This window comes from Eptesicus fuscus, chromosome 1, assembly GCF_027574615.1.
Source record: "Eptesicus fuscus isolate TK198812 chromosome 1, DD_ASM_mEF_20220401, whole genome shotgun sequence".
NCBI lineage: Eukaryota > Metazoa > Chordata > Mammalia > Chiroptera > Vespertilionidae > Eptesicus > Eptesicus fuscus.
The window spans coordinates 130,956,155-130,978,393 of NC_072473.1; the positions used below are offsets into that span (position 1 = coordinate 130,956,155).

Genomic DNA, 22,239 nt, shown 5'->3' on the forward strand with positions numbered 1-22,239 from the left:
ATGCAAAAGCCGCTGTTCGGAGCTTGGGTGGGTATGTAGATTGTGCGGGGCAGAGTCTCAGGGCATCACTAGGCTAGAGCGTGGCAAACAGCGATGGCTGCCAGTCCGCCATCTCTGCCTCTCAGACCGTGTCCCTGTGTCCCATGCCCCAGCGCAGTAAACAATTATTCCTGCACACAGCTCTGCAAGCAAGCCACCCTCACTTTCCAACCCGATGGCAGACAGTCCAGCTTCTCCCTGTAGGAGTTTGGGTCCCCCGTGTCTCCCCAGAAACTGGATTTCAGAGTAATCGGGAGCTTGTCTCCCTTCGGGTTGAACAAAGCAATGCCCACTGCCAGCCCGGATCGCGCGCGCCTCCGTACCTCAGCTTTTCAGCATTTGTGCACGTCTCCATGCTCTTTTCTCTTTCCTTCTAGTTGTAGAACTTCCACTCGGCCAGCTTTCCTGTGGTTCTGGGTGATAAACATTTTGTCTTTTAGTTGTAGTTTTGAAATTGTTGTGCGAGGCAGCAGTTTAGGTGTTTACCTACGCCGTCATCTTCAATATGTTAACTTGGTTTCTTATAAATAAAACTTCACCTTCATTTAAAAATTACACAACAGCACAATCTGAAGCTTCCCTTATTTCTGTGTCCTATAAAAATGAAGTCAGCCCTGTGCCATTCTATCGTGGGAGTCATCAGGACATGCCATAGATAGGTATGGAGACATGGAGCTACCTTGTGGACACCAAAGTAGGTGATGCTGAGTCTCTGCTTGGGCAACAAAATAACCACCTACTTTTTTCCATTCTGGGTTATAAAAGAACTACCATAAATAGTTGAAATTTGCAGGAGGGAAATTCCTAGAGAAAGCCAGTTTTGTTAACCTTTTGCACTCGGATGTCGAGATCAAAATTACTCTTTGAATGTATCAATAATTTGAAATATAAATCCAAATAAATAAGTTTGTATGAAAAGAAACTCCAGTTTTTTATTCTACTGCCACGCTTTGTAAAATCTGGGGTATTTAAAAAATTAAATCCCGAGTAGAATAAAGGAATCGAGAAAAAAGCAAGCGAGTGCAAAAGGTTAAACCACTTACTTTATTTTTTTTTAACCAATTACTTTCAAACATCGGAACGACTAAGAAAGTAGCATTCCCCATGAACCTGGCATCCTCCCTGTGCTCATCCTATGATGAAAAACCCTCCACATGCTAGGACAGCATTAATCTCACTGTGGCGGGGTGCAAAGAGGAGAGGCTAAGGAATGAGATGATCTATAATAATCAGCTGATCTCTAGAGTTGGTCCTACCAACATGACTCACTCCTTCAAATTATAGGAATACATTTCCTTTTTTTTTTTTTTAAAAAAAGCTTACACATGATCGAATGCATTAGGAGGACTGAAAAGTACCTTTGCTTTAAACAAATAAAATTAATTTTTGGCACATGTTAGAAGAAATGTAGTAGTAGAAAGAGTGGGGCTTTAGGGAGAAGACTTGGCTGCAAGATACCACTTATTTGCTGCATGACCTTGGGCAAAGGCAAAATGCCTAACCTCCTGAGCAGCAGTTCCATCATCTGCAACATAGATAACACCACAGCCCACAGTGTTATCACAGAGGGCAAATGAGAATGTGTCTGGAAGGCTTTTGTAATTTCTGAAGTCCCATACACATTATTGGTTTTTTATGACCTTAGAGACTACACAGTTTTTAGTAATAGTTATTCAAGTGGCCTGGCCAGTGTGGCTCAGTGGTTGAGCGTAGACTTGTAAACCAAGAGGTACGATTTGGTTCCTGGTCATGGCACATGCCAGAGTTGCAGTTGCTTGCAGGCTCGATCCCCAGTAGGGGCGGTGTGTGTGTGTGTGTGCAGGAGGCAGCCAATCAATGATTCTCTCTCATCATTGATGTTCCTCTCTTTCTCCTTCTCCCTTCCTCTCTGAAATCAATAATATATTTAAAAAGAAAAGGCTGTGCCGAAACCGATTTGGCTCAGTGGATGGAGCGTTGGTCTGCGGACTGAGGGGTCCCAGGTTCAAATCCGGTCAAGGGCATGTACATTGGTTGTGGGCATATCCCCGGTAGGGGGTGTGCAAGGAGGCAGCTGGTCAATGTTTCTCTCTCATCGATGTTTCTAGCTCTCTATCCCTCTCCCTTCCTCTCTGTAAAAAATCAATAAAATATATTAAAAGAAGAAAAAAGAAAAAGAAAAGGCTGTGTTCAAAGTAGAAACATTTTGTGACACTCTTACTTGCCCTCACACCATCCTCTCCCTGGCACCATGGCAGCCAAGATCTCAAAATCTCCAATGAGTAGCTGGGTTCCCAGCTCCCTCCCTTGAAACCAGAGTGGCTAAAGCAGACCTTATTTGCAAATGATTGTGTAGGTGCACCTTGTCCCATGTTCCTGTTTTCTTGCTGCCTTCTGGATTGATTATTCATGTGTTTCCTTCCCTGAATTTGTTTGAAATTTATACTTTTTCTGGTGTTTAGTTTGATATCCTTAATTTATCAAACCATATTTGCCCAACTGAAAATCTTTTAAAAACATCTATTTCAGAGAGGAAGAGAGGGAGAGAAACATTAGTGATGAGAATCATTGATTGGCTGCCTCCTACACACCCCACACTGGAGATCAAGCCCACAATCTGGGCATGTGCCCTGACTGGGAATCGAACCGTGACTTCCTGATTCATAGGTCCATGTGTTCTATTCCTCAGCACACTTACCTATATCCAAATCACCGATTCCTTCTTCAGCTATGTCTAATGTGTTGTTAAACTTATCCATTGACTTCTTACATTTTGCTATTATCTCAGACCTATTACTTCTTTTTAAAATTTTATTGCTGAGGGTATTACAATGTCCTCAATTTCCCTTCCCCTTTGCTCCCCTCTGCCCAGCTCCCGCCCCTCAGGCCTTCACTGCACTATTGTCTGCATACATGGGCTATGAGCAGCCACGCACCCCTGGGTCCGGGTGAGGCCGTGCGCCCCTGTATCTGGGTGAGGCTGGGTCCCAGGTCTGGGTGAAGCTGGAACCCGGGTCTGGGTGAGGCCATGCGCCCCTGGGTCCGGGAGAGGCCACGCACCCTGGGGTCTGGGTGAAGCTGGATCCCAGGTCCGGGTGAGGCCATGCGCCCCTGGATCCGGGTGAGGCTGGGTCCCGGGTTCGGGTGATGCCATGCGCCCCTGGGTCCGGGTGTAGCTGGATCCCGGGTCCGGGCGAGGCCGTGCGCCCCTGGGTCCGAGAGAGGCCACGCACCCCAGGGTCTGGGTGAGGCCTCGCGCCCCTGGGTCCGGGTGAGGCCGTGAAGCCCTGGATCTGGGTGAGGCTGGGTCCCGGGTCCGGGTGAGGCCGCGCCCCTTAGTCTGGGAGAGGCCACGCGCCCCTGGGTCCGGGTGTAGCTGGATCCCTTGTGCAGGTGAGGCCGCACGCCCCTGGATCCGGGTGAGGCTGGGTCCCAGGTCTGGGCGAGGCCACACGTCCCTGGGTCCGGGTGAAGCTGGATCCCGGGTTTGGGTGAGGCTGTGCGCCCCTGGATCCGGGTGAGGCTGGGTCCCAGGTCCGGGTGAGGCCATGCGCCCCTGGATCCGGTGAGGCTGGGTCCCGGTTCCGGGTGAGGCCGCGCCCCTGGGTGCGGGAGAGGCCACGCACCCCTGGGTCCGGGTGAGGCCATGCGCCCCTGGGTCCGGGTGAGGCTGGGTCCCGGGTCCAGGTGAGGCCGTGCCCCTGGGTCCGGGAGAGGCCACGTGCCCCTGGGTCTAGGTGAGGCTGGATCCCAGGACCGGGTGAGGCCATGCGCCCCGGGGCCCAGGTGATGCTGGGTCCCAGGTCCGGGTGAGGCCGTGCGCCCCTGAGTCCGGGTGAAGCCGCGCCCCTGTGTCCGGGCGAGACCAAGCCAGAGGGAGTCGGACCTGCATTACCACCATTTGTCCACCATCCAGAGCTGAAAAGTCAGTGCCCACATGTACACATAAGGAACTGGTAGACATTGAAATTGGGTCTCAAAAGAAATGTTGGTCCAGAAAGAAACTTACTACAGACTGATTTCATTTGCCTGTCAGCATAACTATTATTGCTCGTCTCACATTCGGTTCTTATATTTCTAGTACCACATGATCTCACTCATCTAGGGGAAATGATGAACAACATAGACTGATGAACAAGAACAGACCCAGAAACAAGGAGGCATCGATCGGACTGTCGGGCCTCAGAGGGAGGGTAGGGAAGGATGGGGGTAGGGGGTAGAGATCAACCAAAGGACTGTGTGCATGCATACGAGCCTAACCAATGGTTGGGGACAACAGGGGGGTGGGGTGGGGGATGGGAATGGGGGGATGAGGACAAATATGTGACACCTTAATCAATAAATTAAATTTTAAAAAAAAGAAGTTCCTTGGTTAATCTCTTCCTGCTCCCCCGAGATCTGTCAACCTCTTCCATATTTCTGGACCTATCTGTTCATCATTTTGTTCATTGGGCTCCATATATAAGGGAGATCATGTGATATTCACCTTTCTCTGACTGGCTTATTTCCCTCAGCATAATGTCCAGATACTTGGGTTCTTTTTCAACTCATTTTTTTCCCAAAGTTTAAAAGTGTTGTTCACTCCTAATTATTTCTATGATGGATAAACACAGCTTGTTTACACTGGTGTGAGAATTAGATCTGAGGCAGCTCTATGTATTTTTGTCTTATTTCTCCCGATTCCTATGCATGGTGTCTTTTTACGATGCCTTTGGTTAAATCAGGGAAGTAACTTTAAATGACTTCACTTGAGGAGGGCTTTGTCCAGCAGGAATTATCCACAGGCAATGAAGTCTTTCTGTCCTTACAGCCCATTTTGAACCAACTCTTTATGCCTGCTTCCTCAGTGAAATGGGGGAATAGTGCTTAAATCATGCAGCCTACCTGTTTAAATGACAGCGTTTGAGTTCCTGAATCCAGTCAGACCTGAAACTAGGATGTTTCCTTTAAGTCGCCTTGAACTCCTTTGTTTTTGCCTGTCAACTGCATGACTGGGAGGTTGGTGGGTGTGTAATGTGGGGCTGAGTGCCCCCCGGGGTAGGTCTCAGAGCTGGTGCAGCAGCAGCCAGGGGAGAATGTTGAAGCGGACTCTGGAAATGCTCCCTCAACTGCTGGACTCCCTTGCTCGGTGTGAAGGACTGGGGCCCTGTCCAGATACCATGCATCTGTCCACTCCACTCCATCCCACAGCTGTGCCCACAGCAGCCATTCCTGAGGTGATAGTTGGGACCAAGAGGGGTCAGGTGGGAGATGTGTGCTTCAACAGCCTCTTAAGCTCCTACTCCACGAGAACCTGTGAGCGCCTTCTATGCTAGCTTCTTTAGCTCCCTCTTCTCTGGGATGGGGCTGGAGGGATCCTGCCCGGTGGGGGAGCTGGGGTCATGGTGGGAGAGGGGCTGAGAGTACAGGGGCACCACAGACACACTTCTATCTTGTCAGGCTGGCTGGTTTGGGCCAGGGGTACCACCTCTGCAGTTCTCAGAGGACACTTCGGGAGGCCGGTGGGGTGGTCTGGATAGTGTCCTTCTGCCCAGAAATCACACATCTGCCCACGTGGATGCCTGTCTGTTCCAGACGCACCTTCCCCATCAGCTGCAGCGCAGGTCATATCCAGAAAGGTTCCCATCCCGGGCCCAGTGGTCCAATGGCCCGCGCAGAGACCAACCCCAGTGGAACCGATGAGGTGTGCTGACCTCCCAACAGAACTTCAGCGATTGCTTGACCTCTGTACCCGTTGCCCCATCTGAAACCGGAAATGACAACTCTTGCCTCCTGTGAGACTGATGAGTTAATACGTGTAAAACGCTCTGGAAAACACAGCCACTTGGTGTTGGGACTTGTGTGTGGTGTGCAGACGGTGCTTCGAAAGCTCTTAAGAGGAGTACCTGGCACCTGGGCAGCACCCACCACACACCTGGCCTTCAGTAAGCACAGAAGCACAGGTGCTCGGTGAGCACGTGAACAAAACAACCAACCCTAGTGCCGAGGGACACACTGGCACTTTATATATACACGGCGCAAAGTACAGGGTCTCAATAAGAAAATACACTCTGTGCTGAGGTGTACCCCCACCCCCCTTCAGTACACCCCAGATGAACGACACAGGAAAGGGAACAACCATAAATACAGGAGAGACGGGGAGGTTAAGGCTCTACGGGGCACACACAGGCAGGGACACACTGCGGGGAGGAGACACAGCCTCTCCTTCCCGGGAAAGAGCAATACGGCGGCACAAGAGAACGGTAGCCACAACTAAGCCTGCGATGCCTGGCACGGGCACCTACGCGGTTAAGAGGACAGGAGCGGAGGGGGGAAGGAAGAGAGCAGAGAGAGCTTCCTTTCCTGCTGTAGGCCCGAGGTGGTTCAGTTTATATCCATGGACTCAGAAAGGGGGTCACAGGCAGGAGGTGCTGGGGGGTCAGGTTGGCCAGGCTGGGGCTTGGTTTGCAGACGACGCGCCACGTCCTGGCGTTGGTAGAAGAGGACGTAGGCTGCCTTGGACTGCAGGGAGAGCACCGCCGTCAGTGTGGATCAGGGTGGAGGGAGGGGCGGGAGAAGGGGAGAAGGCAGGACAGAAGTCACACACCTCAATCTGATTCTCCGTCACAGGCGAGACGCTGTTGTCGTCAAAGTAGTGCCACTGCCCACTGTCCTTGTTGCAGGCGAATGTTGTGTCTGGAAGAGAGGGAGGACTGTCCTCACCCACCCCTGGCCCCTAAGAGGTGTCCAGGTTCGCTCTATTCTCCTCCCACCCTGATGACCCCACCATTGGCTCATACATCTAGTCACCCCACGGGGACATCATGACCCACCCCCCTCACCGACCCAGGGCATGCCCCTGCCACCTACAGTGTCCATCACGCAGGCCGCCGTAATGGTTGGACACGGCAATGAGATCGTATTTGTACAGCTCTGGGGCCGACTCGTCCTGTGGCTTGATGACAAACTCGGAGAAGTCCAGGTCCCTGTGGGTGAGGGGAAGGTTAATACTAGCCTGCCCTGTCCCCACTCCCCGCTGTCCCGCCAGCCAGCCTCCCTGGGCTCCAGACCGAATAGGAAACTCCACGAGGGTGTCCAGCTTCTCTCGGGAGAACTTGGTGTACGAGAAGCGCTTCAGGTGTATGATGAGCGTCTCGGGCAGAGTCCACAGGTCCAGCTTCTTGGTGGCCAGCTGGTGTTGCTTGCAGTTGGGGCAGTACCTGCAGACAAGAGTCCGAGTCAGCACAGACACCTTCTGGGCATGCTCTGTAGCAGGTGGCCCTCATGGGCCCTGTCCAGTCCAGAGGTGCTGATCTGATTTCTAGCCTGCTGGTTAGTCTAGTGTGCTCCTCGCGTGTCATTCAAGGGCTCACCAATTACCTGCTCTGTATGTGCTTCTGTATTGGTGTGTATTTTTATTTGGGTTCTGGCCCAGGAGGCAGTGCTGGTCCTATTTCAGAGCCCACCTCTGGCCCCTCGCTTTCTAGGCATTCACTGGCTGGACTGCTCAATCCTTTGGCACCCCTGTATTTCTGTTCCCTTGCTGCTCCATGGAGATGCTCTTGTATGTGAGACGGGCTTGATCTCTTTGGGCCTCTCTTCATGTTTTGTTTATTCTGCAAGGATCTACTGAGCACCCACTGCATACCCCACACTATTAGAACCATTGTCTTCCGCCGCAGGGGGTTTACTCGAACAGATAAGACAAATAATGAGGCAAAAGGGAATCTAGGATGTGACCTCAAGTGGTGTTACTGAGCCAGAGAGTAATGCCCAGCCAGGAAGAAAAGAGCATTGTGAGGTCATAGAGGGAGGTGACGGGGTGGTAAGAGAACATCCGATAAGCGGACATTGGATAGGAAACCTGAATAAAATGAAGGAGTCCGGGCCAGAACCGGAGGAAGAGCATTCTTGGGAGAAACAGCCCTGGCAAAGGCTCCGAGATGGGAATACAGTTGGGGTGTTGGTGGCCAGAGTGGCACGAGGGTTTGAGTGCGGGGGGGCCGGGGGAGAAAGAGGTACATTTAGAGGGAGAGGGACCTGGGCAGGCGGTCCCACCCAGCTAGAGCCCTCGAGGCCCCGCTCCCTCACCAGGGGTTCTCCTTCTCCAGGGTCTCCACGGTGGTGAAGAGCTCAATGCACTCCTGCAGCCGCACAGGAGCCTTCTTCAGCACGTACCCCACGCAGTCATGCTTGACGTAGCCCTACAGTGGGGAGTGGCCCGCGGGTGTGGGCAGATAAAAGAGTGGTTTAGAGCGTGGACTTTGAAGACAGGAATCTGAGGCCCTGAACAGGAACGCTGTGGTCACAGCTTGAAGGCCTTGGGCGGATGTGTGAGGAGTTCAGGGACAAAGGGACAAAGCTTCCAGTGCCTCCCGCACCCCCCTCCCCAGACCTCGTTTACCTCAGCTTCCACCTCGTCGTAGTAACGCTTCTTCATCTCTGGGTCCCAGTCGATGGCGATATAGGGCTGGGCTGGGGGCGAGGGAGGGGGATCATGGGCCCTGCTGCCAAGGAAACCCCCTCCTGCCGGCCCCCCACCCCCCCACCCCGGATCGCAGCTGAAGGACAAACCTTGAGTATCCTCGTTAAAGTTGGAGCGGTCGCTGGTCCCGTTGGAGTTCACCGTTTGCAGGGTGAACAGGTGTTTGCGCCGCCGCTGGGGCCAGTCAGATGGTCCAGGGGAGCTGTCCGCCGGGGCTCGGCTCCCACTGGCGACTCCAGAGCTGGGCCCAGCCTGCTCCGGCCCAGGGTCTTGGGAGCTGCCGCCAGCCACGTTTTCGGGCTTGGGGATGTTCTTCCCAGCCTCTGTGTCTGCCAGGATAGGGTGGGGTGTCAGAGAGAGGTGTGTGCAGCCGAGTGGGCGAGTGGCAGCGCCTGTCCGGGTGGACTCTACGGGAGCCAGGCTTACCCTGACCCCCTCTCCTCCTAACCCTCCTCTGGCGACGGAACCGCTTATACAAACCCTCATCCTCGTCTAGCCTCTCGCCTCCTTCCTCACCTTTCTCGTCGCCATCATCCTCATCGTCGGAGCTGGGTCTGGTCACGTAGCGTCTAGGGAGAGAGCAGGAGACTCTCAGGAGGAGCGCAGGGCGGAGCCCAGGATCCGACTCTGCCTGCGATGGGCAGCCCTGATGGGCACCCCCACCAGGTCCTCCGTCGTCCGGTTGCAGAAGCGCATGAAGACGCGACCGGACGACCGAGGACCTGGTGTGCCTCAGTGAAGGAAGGAGTGTGGCTCTTAAGTGGGATGAGCCCCTGGCGAGCAGACACCTGATCTGCTGTCAATTCCGGGCAGGGAAGGCCTGTGAGGAGTGGATCTGTAAGTGCAACATGAGGGAGGGCTAAGCCAGACGCCAAGCGCCGTGCTCTGCTAAGGACTCGGGATTGTAAACCCCATGAAAACCCACCGGTGAAGACACAAGCAAGCGAGCCTGTAGGAGGAGAAGACAATGAGCACAAGATGAAGTTGTCTGGATCGTGTCCATTTTCCTCCCCTCTGCATCCCTAGCTCCTAGGAGAGGCGGCGGCCAAGCCAGACATTTAGACAAAGCAAAAGCCTACATGCTCCTCTCTGGCTGTGTGAAGTGTGAGCTGTCTTGCCGCCGTGGGTGGGAGATGGTAGCCAAGCAGCTAGACCCCAGGTTTCATCGAGACCCCCACCCCCGTCCCCCGAAGGGCAAACTCACGAGAGGCGGTACAGCAGGATGTGGTACAGGGCGTCCCAGGAGAGGCGGTCCCGGGGCACAGACACCAGGAGCGGGTGTCCGAAGAGCATGAGGCCATAGTAGGAGTTGTTGTAGTCACGGGCAGGGGTACGTTCTCGCAGGTAGATGGGGATCACGACGTCTTCCCTGGTGTTCTCCGTGATAGAAGACCTGCCTGACACCTCGTAGCTGCGGGGGGTAGACACCAGGTCATGCCCGATCAGGACACCCAAGAGGGACGCTCGGACTCTGACCCAGTCGCTCCACTCACTCACCCCTCGCAGTCTGCAAATAGCTTTATTTTTGTAATCCTCGCCTGCTGAGGATTAAATCCTCACCTGCTATTTTTTCCCCCACTGATTTTAAGTCTCCCAGTGTTGTTCGCTTTGCAAATGGTTGGATGATTGAAATGGTGCATTATGGGATGTTTCCAAAGTACATTATGGGATGTTTCTAAAGTACTTTGTTTCTAAAGTACTTTTATTCACTAGGGAGTGAATAAAAACTTTTATTGATGAAGGGATTTAAAACCATTTTCTTGCCCTGGCTGGTGTGGCTCAGTGGATAGAGCGTCGGCCTGCGAACTGAAGGGTCCCAGGTTCGATTCCGGTCAAGGGCACATGCCTGGGTTGTGGGCTCAATCCCCAGTAGGGGGCGTGCAGGAGGCAGCCGATCCATGATTCTCATCATGGATGTTCCTATCTCTCTCTCCCTTCCTCTCTGAAATCAATAAAAAATATTTTTAAAAAAAAGTGGTTTTTTTTTTTAAAACATTGCTTGGTTACAAAGAACTTCTGTACTCATGAACCACTTTCTATTTTAGCTACCCGAGGATTTTAATGTTTTGAATGTTCTCAGGTTCAGAAAGCATCTAGCGTTTTTGAGGACTGCAGTTATGAGAAAGGAGTGTAGGTCAGTGGTACATAGGAGGTGCTCAATAAGAGCTGAATAAAATAAAGAAGAATCAGGAACCCCCTCACGTAACAAGGAAGATGATGCACTGGATTAGGATCTGTCACCCATTCCACTGCTGGCCCCAAGCCCCTACCCCTCTGAGGCACGTGGCCAAAGCCTTGTGCAGGGCAGGTGTCTATTAATTGGACCAGGAGGGGAGAGGGAACGTGATTAAGCAAAAGATATCGCTGAGGAGCCCCAATCTCCCCGGGCCCCTCACTCACATGAATATGTCGTCGCGATCCAAGATGGTACTCAAAGACTCATCTAGCTGGAATATCTTATAGAAGCGGTGACTGAACACATCGGCTACCATCATCTGCGAACAGGATGCCGCGAAGGGGCCGGTCAGTCGGTAAGGCCTCCCTCCACAGGCCCTCCGACCGCCCTGCCCCTGAATCCCACCCGCCCGCCCTCGACCCACAGAGCCTCACTCACTCTTTCTGGCGAGACACCAGTGTGCTTGGCCAGGGCCAGGCACAGATCCGAGATCTTGCCTTTCTTGGGGACCACGAGGCGGTGCTGTGGGAGAAAGTGACCACGAAAGAGCAGGAGAGCACGCAGGGAGTTAGTGCAGGGACCTGAGGCAGGGTGGAGTCATCAGACGAGCTGACTACACGGCCCTCATTATGTCCTCATGCCCCCATACCTGTTCTGGCTTGCGGCGGGGGTCCATAGAGACAAAGAAGACCTCCATGACCCTCTTGTGGCTGACAGGCAGTGGGACACTGAGGTAGCAGAAGGGGTCAAAGGTCACAGACACGTTGCCACAATCGGGGCACACCAGCGTGGACTTGAAGAGCCCGTGGAAAGTGTCCACGATGACAGAATCGTTCCGCCGCTTGTGGTTCTGCCAGGCCTCCACAGCAACTTCCTGTTGACAGCATCACGGTGGGTGGCGGAGTCACTCGGGGTAGGGGAGCCATGGTTTGGGGTGGATATGCATGGGGTTCAAGTTAAGGTTAGGGCCCCTGGTAAAGTTCAGAGGTAGGCTTGTGGCCAGGGCCAGGGCTGTCTGGAGCCTTTGCTATCAGGGCTGGGGTTTGTTTTGTACAGCAGAGTGGGTGAGGGTTAACTTTGGGTGGGGTACGAGGGCAGATATGGTGTTGCAACTGAGGTTTGAGTTGGGGCTGGGATGTAGGACATCCTAAGGGAAGCCAGAGAATCCCCGAGGGAGAGGCCCTAGTGGCTTTAATGGGGCGCTCAGGATGGCGGGCTCTCAGGAGCACCTACTTGATCAGGCCGCCCAGCAGCTTCACACTGCTCCACGTATTCCTTCTTCTTGACACGATTGAGGTCCTCATGCAGCCCATCCAGGAGGAATGACAGTAGCTCCTGCGAGTCATGCTGCTGGTAGCCCAGAAACTGGGATGCAAAGTGGCCGACCTTGGTCTGAGAAGGCGGACAGGGCCGGCAGTGCAAGAGATTAGGAGTCATATACACACACACTATATATATATAGTGTGTGTGTGTGTAGATATATATATATATGTGTGTGTGTGTGTGTGTGTGTGTGTATGTACACTGAGTGGCCAGATGATGATGATCTCTGAACACATAATAATCTGGCCACTCAGTGTATATCCTATATAATAAAAGGCTAATATGCAAATTGTCCCCTCGACCAGGAGTTCGACCAGCAGGCAGGCCGGCCAACCACCCATGTCCCCTCCCCCTGGCCAGGCTGGCCGGACCCCACCCATGCATGAGTTCATGCACTGGGCTTAACACACACACACACACTCTGTGTGGCCAGATTATTATGCGTTCAGAGATCATCATAATCTGGCCACTCAGTGTATATGTGTGTGCGTGTGCCTATGTGTGTGTGTGTGTGGTGGGGGGAAGGGTAGCCCAGGGCCGAGTCGCACCTTGAACACATTGGGCACGATGTTGCGGTGGTGGCCGGACCAGGCCTGCTTCACCAGGTCCGCGTAGGCCTCTGCAATCTCGCCCTTCATGCCCAGCGGGTTGCAGAAGTTGAGCTCCTCCAGGTAGCGGTTTTTGAGGAAGTACTCGGTGAGCTGGGGCACGTTGCTGAGGCACTGCAGGGGCAGGGGCAGGGCCAGGGGAATGAGGTGGAAAAGAGAGCGAGAGGTGACCAAGGTAGGAACGGAGAAAAGGAAGTGAGAAGGAAGGGGGAGGAGAGAGAAGGGGCAGGGGGGTGGATGAGAGAAGGCAAGATGAGAGAAGACGACAGCATTTCGGGAGCAGGGAGAACGCAGTGACAAGAGGGAGAAGAAAAAGGAAAGCAGGAAGCGAGCGCAAGAGAAGCTATTGATGTTTCAGGAAGGAACGTGAACATGTGAGGTCAGACTTGTGGCCCCTTGCCCCGAAGACCCTGTCCTCAGTCCCCACTGCCTTGAAGCCCAGCCCTGTGGCCGTGCCTGTCACAGCCCTGATGGCCCCACCTGCAGGGCCGAGTTCATGAAGCACGTGTTGCCCAGGTTGGTGAGGCCACAGATGCCTGGCTGGCCCTGGAACTCCTCCTCCTCCTTCGGCCCGCTGCTCCTGTGGTGGGGGAGAAACTGTCAGCTGAGGGCCTACTACGTGCAGGGGAGCTGTGCTCGGGGGCTCCACTGTTCTGCCTACTGCGGACCCCGCTCTGGACCAGATACCCCAAGGGCTTACGCAGTGCGTGTCTGTTGGCTGGGCCAGGTGCCATCCTTGCTTCGGGTCTCCATGACGACCACCTGGTTGGGGGGAGAGCGGAGAGACGGGAAAGGCTGACGGGCACCAGCCCTCCCCTCCCTGTCTGAGCACCGCTGGGGAGCAGACAGGCCCTCCCCCCCTTACCTGCCCAGACTCGAGGGAAGCGTCGCACAATGTGACACGTGTGTTGCACAGCCTCTCAAAGGAGCCCTCTGCGTTCTTGACCCAGAGCCGCGTTTCTTCCTGGGGGCTCACCACGAACTGGTCTTGAGCGGTCCGCAAAACTAGGTCTGTACAGAGAGAAGGGACACATTCAAGGAGGTCCTGGGATCCTGAATAACCAACCCATCTTGGCCCCAGACCCCACCCTATCCCCACAGACCCTGGCCATAACCTTGTTCCCAGTCAACCTCCAGTGGCTGACCCATACTCAGGACTTGCGACACACAGCAGATACCCTCCGCCACATCAGCGTCACCGCTAAGAAGCAGCTCACATCCCCTGGGGACCCCTCAAGGCTCTGCCCCACCTGACCAGTGACTTCTCAGTCCTTTGAACTCTGCCCAGTGCTCTGTCTGTCTGCCACAGCAGAACCCCATGCATTGTTAGGTCACTGAACTATGACCCACAGGGCTGGGACGTCCAGCTCACTCATGGCCCTTAGACTCACCAAGGGAGTCTCTTTGGCTGAATTGAGCGGTACGAGGTGTGTCCATATCACTGTGCTGGGCAAGCAGTAGTTCTACTGGGTACACTTCGACCTCACAGATGCCACGAAAATCCACAACCTGGCAGGGTAATAGAACACACAGTGTACCCACACAGCACACACACACAGCCCTCTCAGGTCAGAGGCGCACAGGCCGACACACAGGGGATACACCAGACACCTGTATCATGTGAGGGGAGAGGAGTGTGGGCACAGGTGTTATCTATACAGTACATGTGGAGACACATGTACACACATGGATCTGGACCCATCTTGGGCCCATCAGGCCTGCCTTCCACCCCCTCCCTCCCTCCAAATCTACCTCCTAACACCCTCCCCACCCACTATACCTTGCGTTCAATGGGCGGTTGGCCATGCTCTAGGCCATACCAGCTGACCAGGTGGTTCCAAGCAGTGGTGGGAAGCAGCACATAGTCCTCACCTTCCACCAGTCCCTTCTTGAGGTGCCAGTTTATGTTGTCTGTGGCGGGGGGGGGGGGGCAGGGGGAGGTGGCAGAGGAAGAAAGAGAAGGAAAGTGATGAGCCATCTGGCCATGTCACCAATAACCCAACACAGAGAAGGGGCTATGGCCATTTGTAGGGACGGAAGGGAAAAGAACTCCAGGGCCAGGCTGCGGGGGGGGGGGGGGGGGGGGGGGGGGGGGGGAGGCAGAGGCAGGGTACCTTCAAAGAGCTTATCATTGTTGATACAGCCAGGGATGATGCTGGGGTCTTCGTCTTCCACCTGCACGTACACCTCCCACTGTTTGTACCAGTTCCGCTCCACAAGGAACCTGGACCGGAGAAGTAACAGGGTGTCACGTGGTTGGCAGGGGGTTTAGTTTTACCACTTCCCAAGGTTAGTAAACTAAAAGTCCCGACACATTATAAATCAAGACGACAAGTTTCATACATCCCTGAAACCAACACCATGTTATATGTCAATTCTATCTCAACTGAAAAGCAATTCCTCCTAGAATTCAAATTTAAAAGGAGTTTCAGCATCATATAAAAATCAGAAGCAGAACTTCTACTGTGAAACTCAGATTGGGATGCCTAACTTAAAAATGTTTTTAATTTATTGATTTGAGAGACAGAGACAGGAAGGGAGAAAGAAAAACATCCATCTGTTGTTCCACTTATTTAAGCATTCATTGACTGATTCTTGTATGTGCCCTGACCAGGGATAGAACCCGAAACCTTAGCCTTTTGGGGTGCTCTAACCCCGTGGTCGGCAAACTGCGGCTCGCGAGCCACATGCGGCTCTTTGTCCCCTTGAGTGTGGCTCTTCCACAAAATACCACGGCCTGGGCGAGTCTATTTTGAAAGAAGTGGCGTGAGAAGAAGTTTAAGTTTAAAAAATTTGGCTCTCCAAAGAAATTTCAATCGTTGTACTGTTGATATTTGGCTCTGTTGACTAATGAGTTTGCCGACCACGGCTCTAACCAATGGAACAACCCAGCCAGAGTGAGATTACCTAACTTCTTAGGGTACTAGAAGAAATTTGATTCATAAAAGAAGACGTGCTCAAAAAAGGGGAATAATTATCGTTTATAGAATAAACAATAATTTATTAGTCTGTGGTATAACACAGTTAAGTTAGGCTCAAAAAACAGTTAAATTATTTGCAGCTAATGTTATTAGGCTTTAGCCCTTCGTTAATTGGGCGTTTGTAACAAGCCAAAAATGGAGGCAAAAATCTTCAGCCAATAAATGGATCAGTAAACTCGGAAAATCTGCTCAGAAACTGAAAAAAAATGTCAATGCTGAAAGAACCCTAAGGTTTTCTTCAAAGACCACATATCACCATTTCTCATCACTTTCGTATTTAGGATTTCTTTGGGCTTTCTAATACACTGTTAAGTATACAGCTCCATTAGCTCTTTTACAGGAGGAACTTTTATAAGGGCTGTTAGGTTAAACAGTTAGGGCTGATGGCATCGGCCTTTGTAAAATGTCCTGAGAAAATGTCCAGTCTGGAAAATAGCTGACATATAGTAAGTGTGAAATAAACGTTAACCAGGGCTTCAACACAAAAGCTCATGTACACCCACACAATCCCTGTCCCCCCCAAACCTGCTCAGCGACGGTATTTCTGACAGCTTCAAATACACTTTTAAAGAAATTACAAAACTGATGAAAAATATGTAATACTTGCTGGTTAAGTTTTCCAGCAATTTAACCCTCTAAAGGGGATTCTTTAAAATGGCCACTTCCCTTTGTTTACAGTTTATAAAAGGATTAGCGAGGTGGGGGATGGAGTAGGAGAAAAAATCCTGGGATAGTCACAAGTGGCTGCCTGAATAGGCAACCATTTTTGTAGGTCCCCCCCACCCCAAACCCTGCACTTCATTCTGCCTAAGACACACACCCTCCCCACCCCATGGCTCCTGCCACAAACCTCCCTCCCATCACTGACCCTACAGCCTTTCCCTTCGTGGTTTTCATTGCCTCTATTGACAGGCTATGAGCTTCATTTATTCAGTTAAGTGAACTTATTGTTAACGGGACTTTCAATACAAAAGGAGGCATTATTCAACTTTTTTTAAAAAAGCAGATTTTTAAGGAAAATTAACATTCAAGCCACTCTTTATAGAGGTTAAGCAAAACCACCAGACCTGGCTACACCTCAAATTTCTAAAGGCTTCAAAGAAGATTGAAGTTTTACACAAATTACTACCATGTTTCTTTAATTCAAAGACACTTAAAAATTTTTAACATCTCTGAAATTGGGATGTCTCATAATGTGTCAGCCTAGGTGGCAGTCATACAGAGTTATCACTGTTTGAAAAGTACCCACATTGTTCTATCTACTTCTAGGTATCAGACTTTTATTTTTGGATGCTACTGTAAATGCCCTCCTTTAAAATTTAATTTTCTCATTTGTTCTGGCTAGTATACAGAGATACAACTGATCTCGCTGAAGTCACTTATGTTTACTTGTGCTTCTTCAAATTTGTTAGAATGCTTTGAAATATGTGCTTATGGAAATAAATTATTGAACAAGATTCGCTGTCCTCCGGTTTTCTCTTGTGTCTAGACAAAATAAAATTGGTTATTTTGGTTAAGATAATAATTTACATAATTTGTTAATATGCTAGGTACAATAATTACGAGAAATAGAAATACGGGTATAAATTAAGAGACATAATTAACTTGTTCAGATGGCAAATGTAATATTACATTGTTCTGAACTGGTTATTCACATATCTGCACAAGCCTAAATACATATATAAAGGCATACAAATAAATCCTTTACTGTAAATTGTTACATAAACGTGCCAAAGGAGGAAAATTAGAATTTAGGTGTTTTTCTATAAAATTACATTCATTTACACGCAGATTAGAAATCCCTTTTTTGTTACCAAATTATTAACTCTTGGTGTTTTCTGATATCCCCTCAGCTCACTAAAAAAATACCTTAACTCATTTTTAAAAGCGATTCCTTGCTTGAAAAATAAGTTAAGCTCTTAATAATCTTTGCTGCTTATCACTGTGTTTTTACAAAGTTTACTATATATATATATTCTGTCTTTACTTCAACTTATATTTTGTCTTTTCCAACAACTATTCTTGTTCTCAAATTTAGGCTCCAAATTGAGAATGACACTGTTAAATGGTCTTTTATGCCTAAAGATCTCTGGGAGATAACAGAGATCTGCTCCTTTCACTCTATAGAAGGAATGACAATAGGCATAATTAGGTGTATCTAAAATTCTCCCAAATTTTGATTAATTTACATTTTTTAGAAAAGCTCTTTCATCTTTCAAACTTAATCTTTAAAAAATGACAAAACAAAAAAGTTTATCTTCCTAGGTTAATGATACTTACATAGAATTAGATATGCTAATATAAATCTTTTCCAATAACTGCCTACTTTGAAGCTAAAAAGCATACTCATGCTCAAGCAACAAAGACTGGTACAGTGAATGACTGTCTAGCAAAAGATTCCCCCCCCTCCCACCTTCCAGGATTCTAGATTCACAAACCCCCTTCCCCTTTTGGTTCGTGAAAAGTCTGAACAAGCACTCAATTACAAAAGAAGCAGATCCAGTCGCCCAGGCACAGCCTACCTTGGGCGAGAGCTAGAGCAGCAGTTGGCAAACCAAACGTGTGAAATCTGCAGTCAACTTAGCTCTCCGGGTCTTCATTAAATGAATGATGAGTGAATTCCCCTCAGCTGTGCAGCTTCCTCCATTGACAGAAAAACCTCAACAGTTTTAGGCTGGTCCTCATCGTCAATGAACACGCTGCTTTGCCTTCACACATCACTATCTATCCTGTGACACGGAATCCGACCACCCTCCTTCCTTTACCTGAACAAAGGACCAACCCCACGCTCGCTTACCTGTTAGGAAATGAGCCGCACTCTGCACGGACCCCCTCCCCTTTCCCTGATTGAACTACGTGTGTAGATGGCTCATCCTCTCCTCAGAAAGAGGATGAGCCATCAAAACGCAAATTTGCCAAGGAAGCTCCGCTATATCGGGGATTTGAATTTACTCTTAAAATGTAAGTTTCCCTTAGAAATGCAACCAGTTCAGATGGCCAAATTAATTGCTCTTGCTCACATCTGCCAGCTGGCAAAAAACCCAGAAAGTACAAATATTAAGAGTGACATGAGGTATATGATTTGGGGGGTTAAGTCCACGAATTCGAATTGCTTTCTAAACAGCAATTTCCTGACCACTGCAGGAAACCTCTAGAAAAAGAACCTGGAGATGCTTTGCTCTTACCTAAGGAGGTAAAGCGTAAAAAAAAAAAAATGCAGTTAAGAAAAAACCGCTTCATATTATCCACAATCGCAGAGATAAATTGGCTTTAATACTGAACCAACATTGGTGGGGTAATTTTTTTAAAAATTTCTTTACTGGTTAAGGTATTACGTATGTCTCCTTATCCCCCCCCCATTGCCCCCCACCCCGGTGGGGCAATTTTTTTTAACCGACCATTCATTTTTAAATCCGCGTAACATAATTAACCATTTTAAAAACGAACAATACAGCAATCCATACATTCACAACGTTGCGCGACCACAACCTCGATCCAGTTCCAAGGTATTTTCAACACCCCCCCCACCCCAAAAGGAAACCCCGGACACCTCCAAAAGGCTACCCAAACCGGTCCCGTTATTGTTGTTTCTTCTCAGCACGGGCTGAGGGTTTTTTCCTTGCTGGAAAGCTACAGCGTGATGGTTTTCCAAAAACGCTCAGGCTCGTATTGCCGATGTAGGGAACCTCGACTCCGTCTCCCCAGTAAGAGGAAGATGGTCTTACCAGGACCGTGATTCTAGATCGCGGGCAGCCGTGCGCACCTCCCTGCTAAGGCCCTCGGGTCAGAGAGCCCGCTGGAACCTGAGAGCCCGCTCCGAGCGTTCCAGGAACAACAGCCAGAGTCCAATATGGCCGGATGGGGAGGGGGAGGGGGGAGGGGCAGGGGGAGGGGGAGGGTCCCCGAGAGAGTGAGAAATCAGAGCGCGCGATCAGCCTCCAACCCTCAAGCCTGGCAAGTCCCGGAGAGAAGGTGAGCACTTGCCTGCGGGAGACGGGGGAGCTGTTAGGATGCTGAGTGACGGATGGCCAAAGACGATGTTTTTAAAAGGATTCCCGTCCATGGAAGGAGAAAAAGAGTCCCTTTTCCATGGAGAGACCCCCCAGATAGCACCTTCGCCAGGGGATCAAGGACAACGTCACGGATGACGTCATGCGGGGACCGTGGACCGCCCGAGGCGAGGCACACGGCGGGCATCCGATGTGATTTCACACGGAGTCCCCACAAAAGGAAAGCTTGGACCACAGGTGCTATTTGTGAGTGCAGGCAGTGGTGGGAAAACATCAGATTAAGAAGTCAGGAGAGTCGTTTCCTGTGGCGCAGAGAGGGGGGGTTTTCACCTGCGAGGTGCACAGGATTATTTCAAGCAAAAGTCTGAATGTGAAGCTGCGTGTTGAATGAAACGTTTTGTTTTCTTGTTCACGGGTTTGTTTTTTTAATGTTGAAATGCTCCGAATAACTGCAAGCACAATACAAGGACTTCCCGTACGCCCTTCATCCCGAGACCCCAACTTTAACAGTCTGCCCAGTTGCTCGATCACTGTTTCAGTACGTTTTAATATAACCTAGTTTTCAACTATTTGAGAGTAAGTTGCTGACATGATGGGACCCCTAAATATTTCGGCGTGTACTGCTAAGATATTCTCTTTCATAACCACACAATTATTGAAAGCAAAAAAGGAACAGTACTAATATCTAATCTGCGGAATTAGTCAAATTTCGCCCGTTTTCCCATGAACATCTTTTACAGTCAAAGAGAGGAAATTAATTTTATGAGGAAAAAGCCTGATTTTTAATTTTTTTTTCCGCTCCAGGATCCAATCCATGACCACACATTGCATTTGGTTATTATGACTCGTTAAATACCCCATTAATTCCCTCAATCTTGAATAGTTCTTCATCTTTTGTCTTTCACGACCTTGAATTTTTGCATTGCACGGACCGTTTATTTTGATAGAATAAACGTTTCATGCAACCTGTTTAGGGCTTACGTAGCTCACGATTTAAAAATCGAGATGCAACTCTGCGAGAAAAAAACGAGCCCAGAAACAATACGCGGCAAACACGGGTTAGCAATGAAACCAGTGAAACAAGGCGATTTATGGAGGTATTCATTGACATGTTGAAAAAATTGCCCTTTTCCCCCCTGATGACACAAACAAAACAGTACTGAAACCGAAAAACAGATGCAACATGGAAGGCCCCTCCCGTGCCAATCACCTGCGCTTTCTCCCGTCCGTCCGGGGAAGGAGGCTTCCGCCAGAGGCAAAAACCTCGCCGCGTCACGGACTTTGCTCACCCGAGGACGCCATTTTCTGCTTCGGCGGCGCCACCTCCCGCGCCCGCAGCCAGGCTCGGCCTCAGGCCACGCCCCCTGCCGCTCCCGCAGCCTCGCTCGGCCTCAGGCCACGCCCCCTCCAAGTCCAGAGCCCCGCTCGGCCTCAGGCCACGCCCTCCGCCTCGCTCGGCCTCAGGCCACGCCCCGCGCCGCGTCACGAGCCTCGTTCCCAGGCGCGGGCTCCCCGCTCCCGCCCGGAGCCGTCGGGCTCGGATTTCGCTCTTCTGACTGACGTCACCGCCTCGCCTCGCGGGGCCTTCGGGACCGCCCCCTCCCCCAGAGCCACGTGACGCCACAAACCCGGCCTCCGCCATGGAGACCGCCCCCTTCCCAGGCTCCCGGCGCCATTGCGCAGGCCCGGGCCCACCTCCGCAGCCGCCGCTTCTCAGGCCTTGCCCTCCGTTCCCGCGCAGCCAATCGCACCCGGTTCTCAGGCGGGAGGCTCCACCGCGGGCCCCGCCTCTTTCCCAGACCAGTCGGTCCATTCACAAGCACTTCCCCGCCCGAGCTCCCTCTCCGGCGCGCAGCCGTTCCCCCGCCCCCACGGCCGCTCTCCGGACCTCCGCGCCGTCCCCCGCCGTAGCCAGCACTCCCCCGGTCCCCCCGGCCAGGCTCGCGGCTCGGCCTCACCAGCTCTCGCCGTCCCGCAGCGGCCGCCCCCGCCCGCTCTCGCAACTCTCGATCTGGCACCACTGTCTGTCCGGCCGTGGCATCCTCCTGCGTCGGGGCGCTCCACCTTTAGCCCCCCGCGGCGGGTTCCCTCCGACCGACGCCATCGCCGTTCGCCCTCTTCTCAGCCCCCGCAGTGGGAGATAGGAAGCGGCCCCTCAACTGCCACTTCCGGATTCTGGTCCCGGAAACGGAAAGGGAGCCCCCCACTCCGCGGAGGGTCTGACCCCGCGGTGAGGCGCGTGCACGGGTTAGGCGGCGTTGGGCCGGGGGCGGGGGTCTGTGCGGCCGGGGAATAGGCAGGGTGAAGCCTCCCCATGGAGCTTTTAGGAAAAGACAGAGGTGTTTGGTGGGGTTCTAACGCCCTGTTGAGTCCAGGCCAGCGGTTTGGGATGTGGAGGCAGGGGTCTCCCGGGTGGGCGGGCATGTACTGGGGAGTGCCTAAGGCACACACAGGTTCCGGGTCTTCCCTGGTCCGTGCTCTGCGGGGGGCCGCGGGTCCCTACCCTGGGAGCGATGTTTTTCTTAGCGTGACCAAAATGCCCTTCCTTCAATGCTCTGCTCTCCTCGGCCCTCCAAACCCAACACAAAACAGGTCACCGCCGCCAGAGCGCCGCCGAGGCCTGCGGGCCACTTCCCCGCCGGAACTAGATTATCTAGAC

General features: G+C 51.7%; 1 protein-coding gene across 2 annotated transcripts; it reads right to left on the minus strand.

Moving 5' to 3' along the window:
• Window positions 1–6,000: 6,000 nt before the first annotated feature.
• Window positions 6,001–20,848, minus strand: USP11 (ubiquitin specific peptidase 11). Of its 2 annotated transcripts, XM_054714266.1 has the most exons (21): window positions 20,791–20,848; window positions 14,704–14,813; window positions 14,370–14,500; window positions 13,981–14,098; window positions 13,455–13,600; window positions 13,290–13,351; window positions 13,070–13,169; window positions 12,530–12,703; window positions 11,892–12,050; window positions 11,308–11,532; window positions 11,097–11,180; window positions 10,883–10,977; window positions 9,687–9,893; window positions 8,999–9,051; window positions 8,572–8,811; window positions 8,402–8,472; window positions 8,089–8,201; window positions 7,068–7,217; window positions 6,868–6,983; window positions 6,605–6,693; window positions 6,001–6,519 (listed from the first exon to the last, which is right to left on the minus strand). In XM_054714266.1, the coding sequence occupies exons 4-21, from the start codon at window positions 14,024–14,026 to the stop codon at window positions 6,382–6,384; spliced, it is 2,268 nt and encodes a 755-aa protein (XP_054570241.1). In that variant the 5' UTR covers window positions 14,027–14,098; window positions 14,370–14,500; window positions 14,704–14,813; window positions 20,791–20,848; the 3' UTR covers window positions 6,001–6,381. The 2 variants fall into 2 exon arrangements, with proteins under 2 accessions (XP_054570241.1, XP_054570237.1); XM_054714262.1 differs by lacking the exons at window positions 13,981–14,098; window positions 14,370–14,500; window positions 14,704–14,813; window positions 20,791–20,848 and adding an exon at window positions 13,705–13,825.
• Window positions 20,849–22,239: the final 1,391 nt, after the last annotated feature.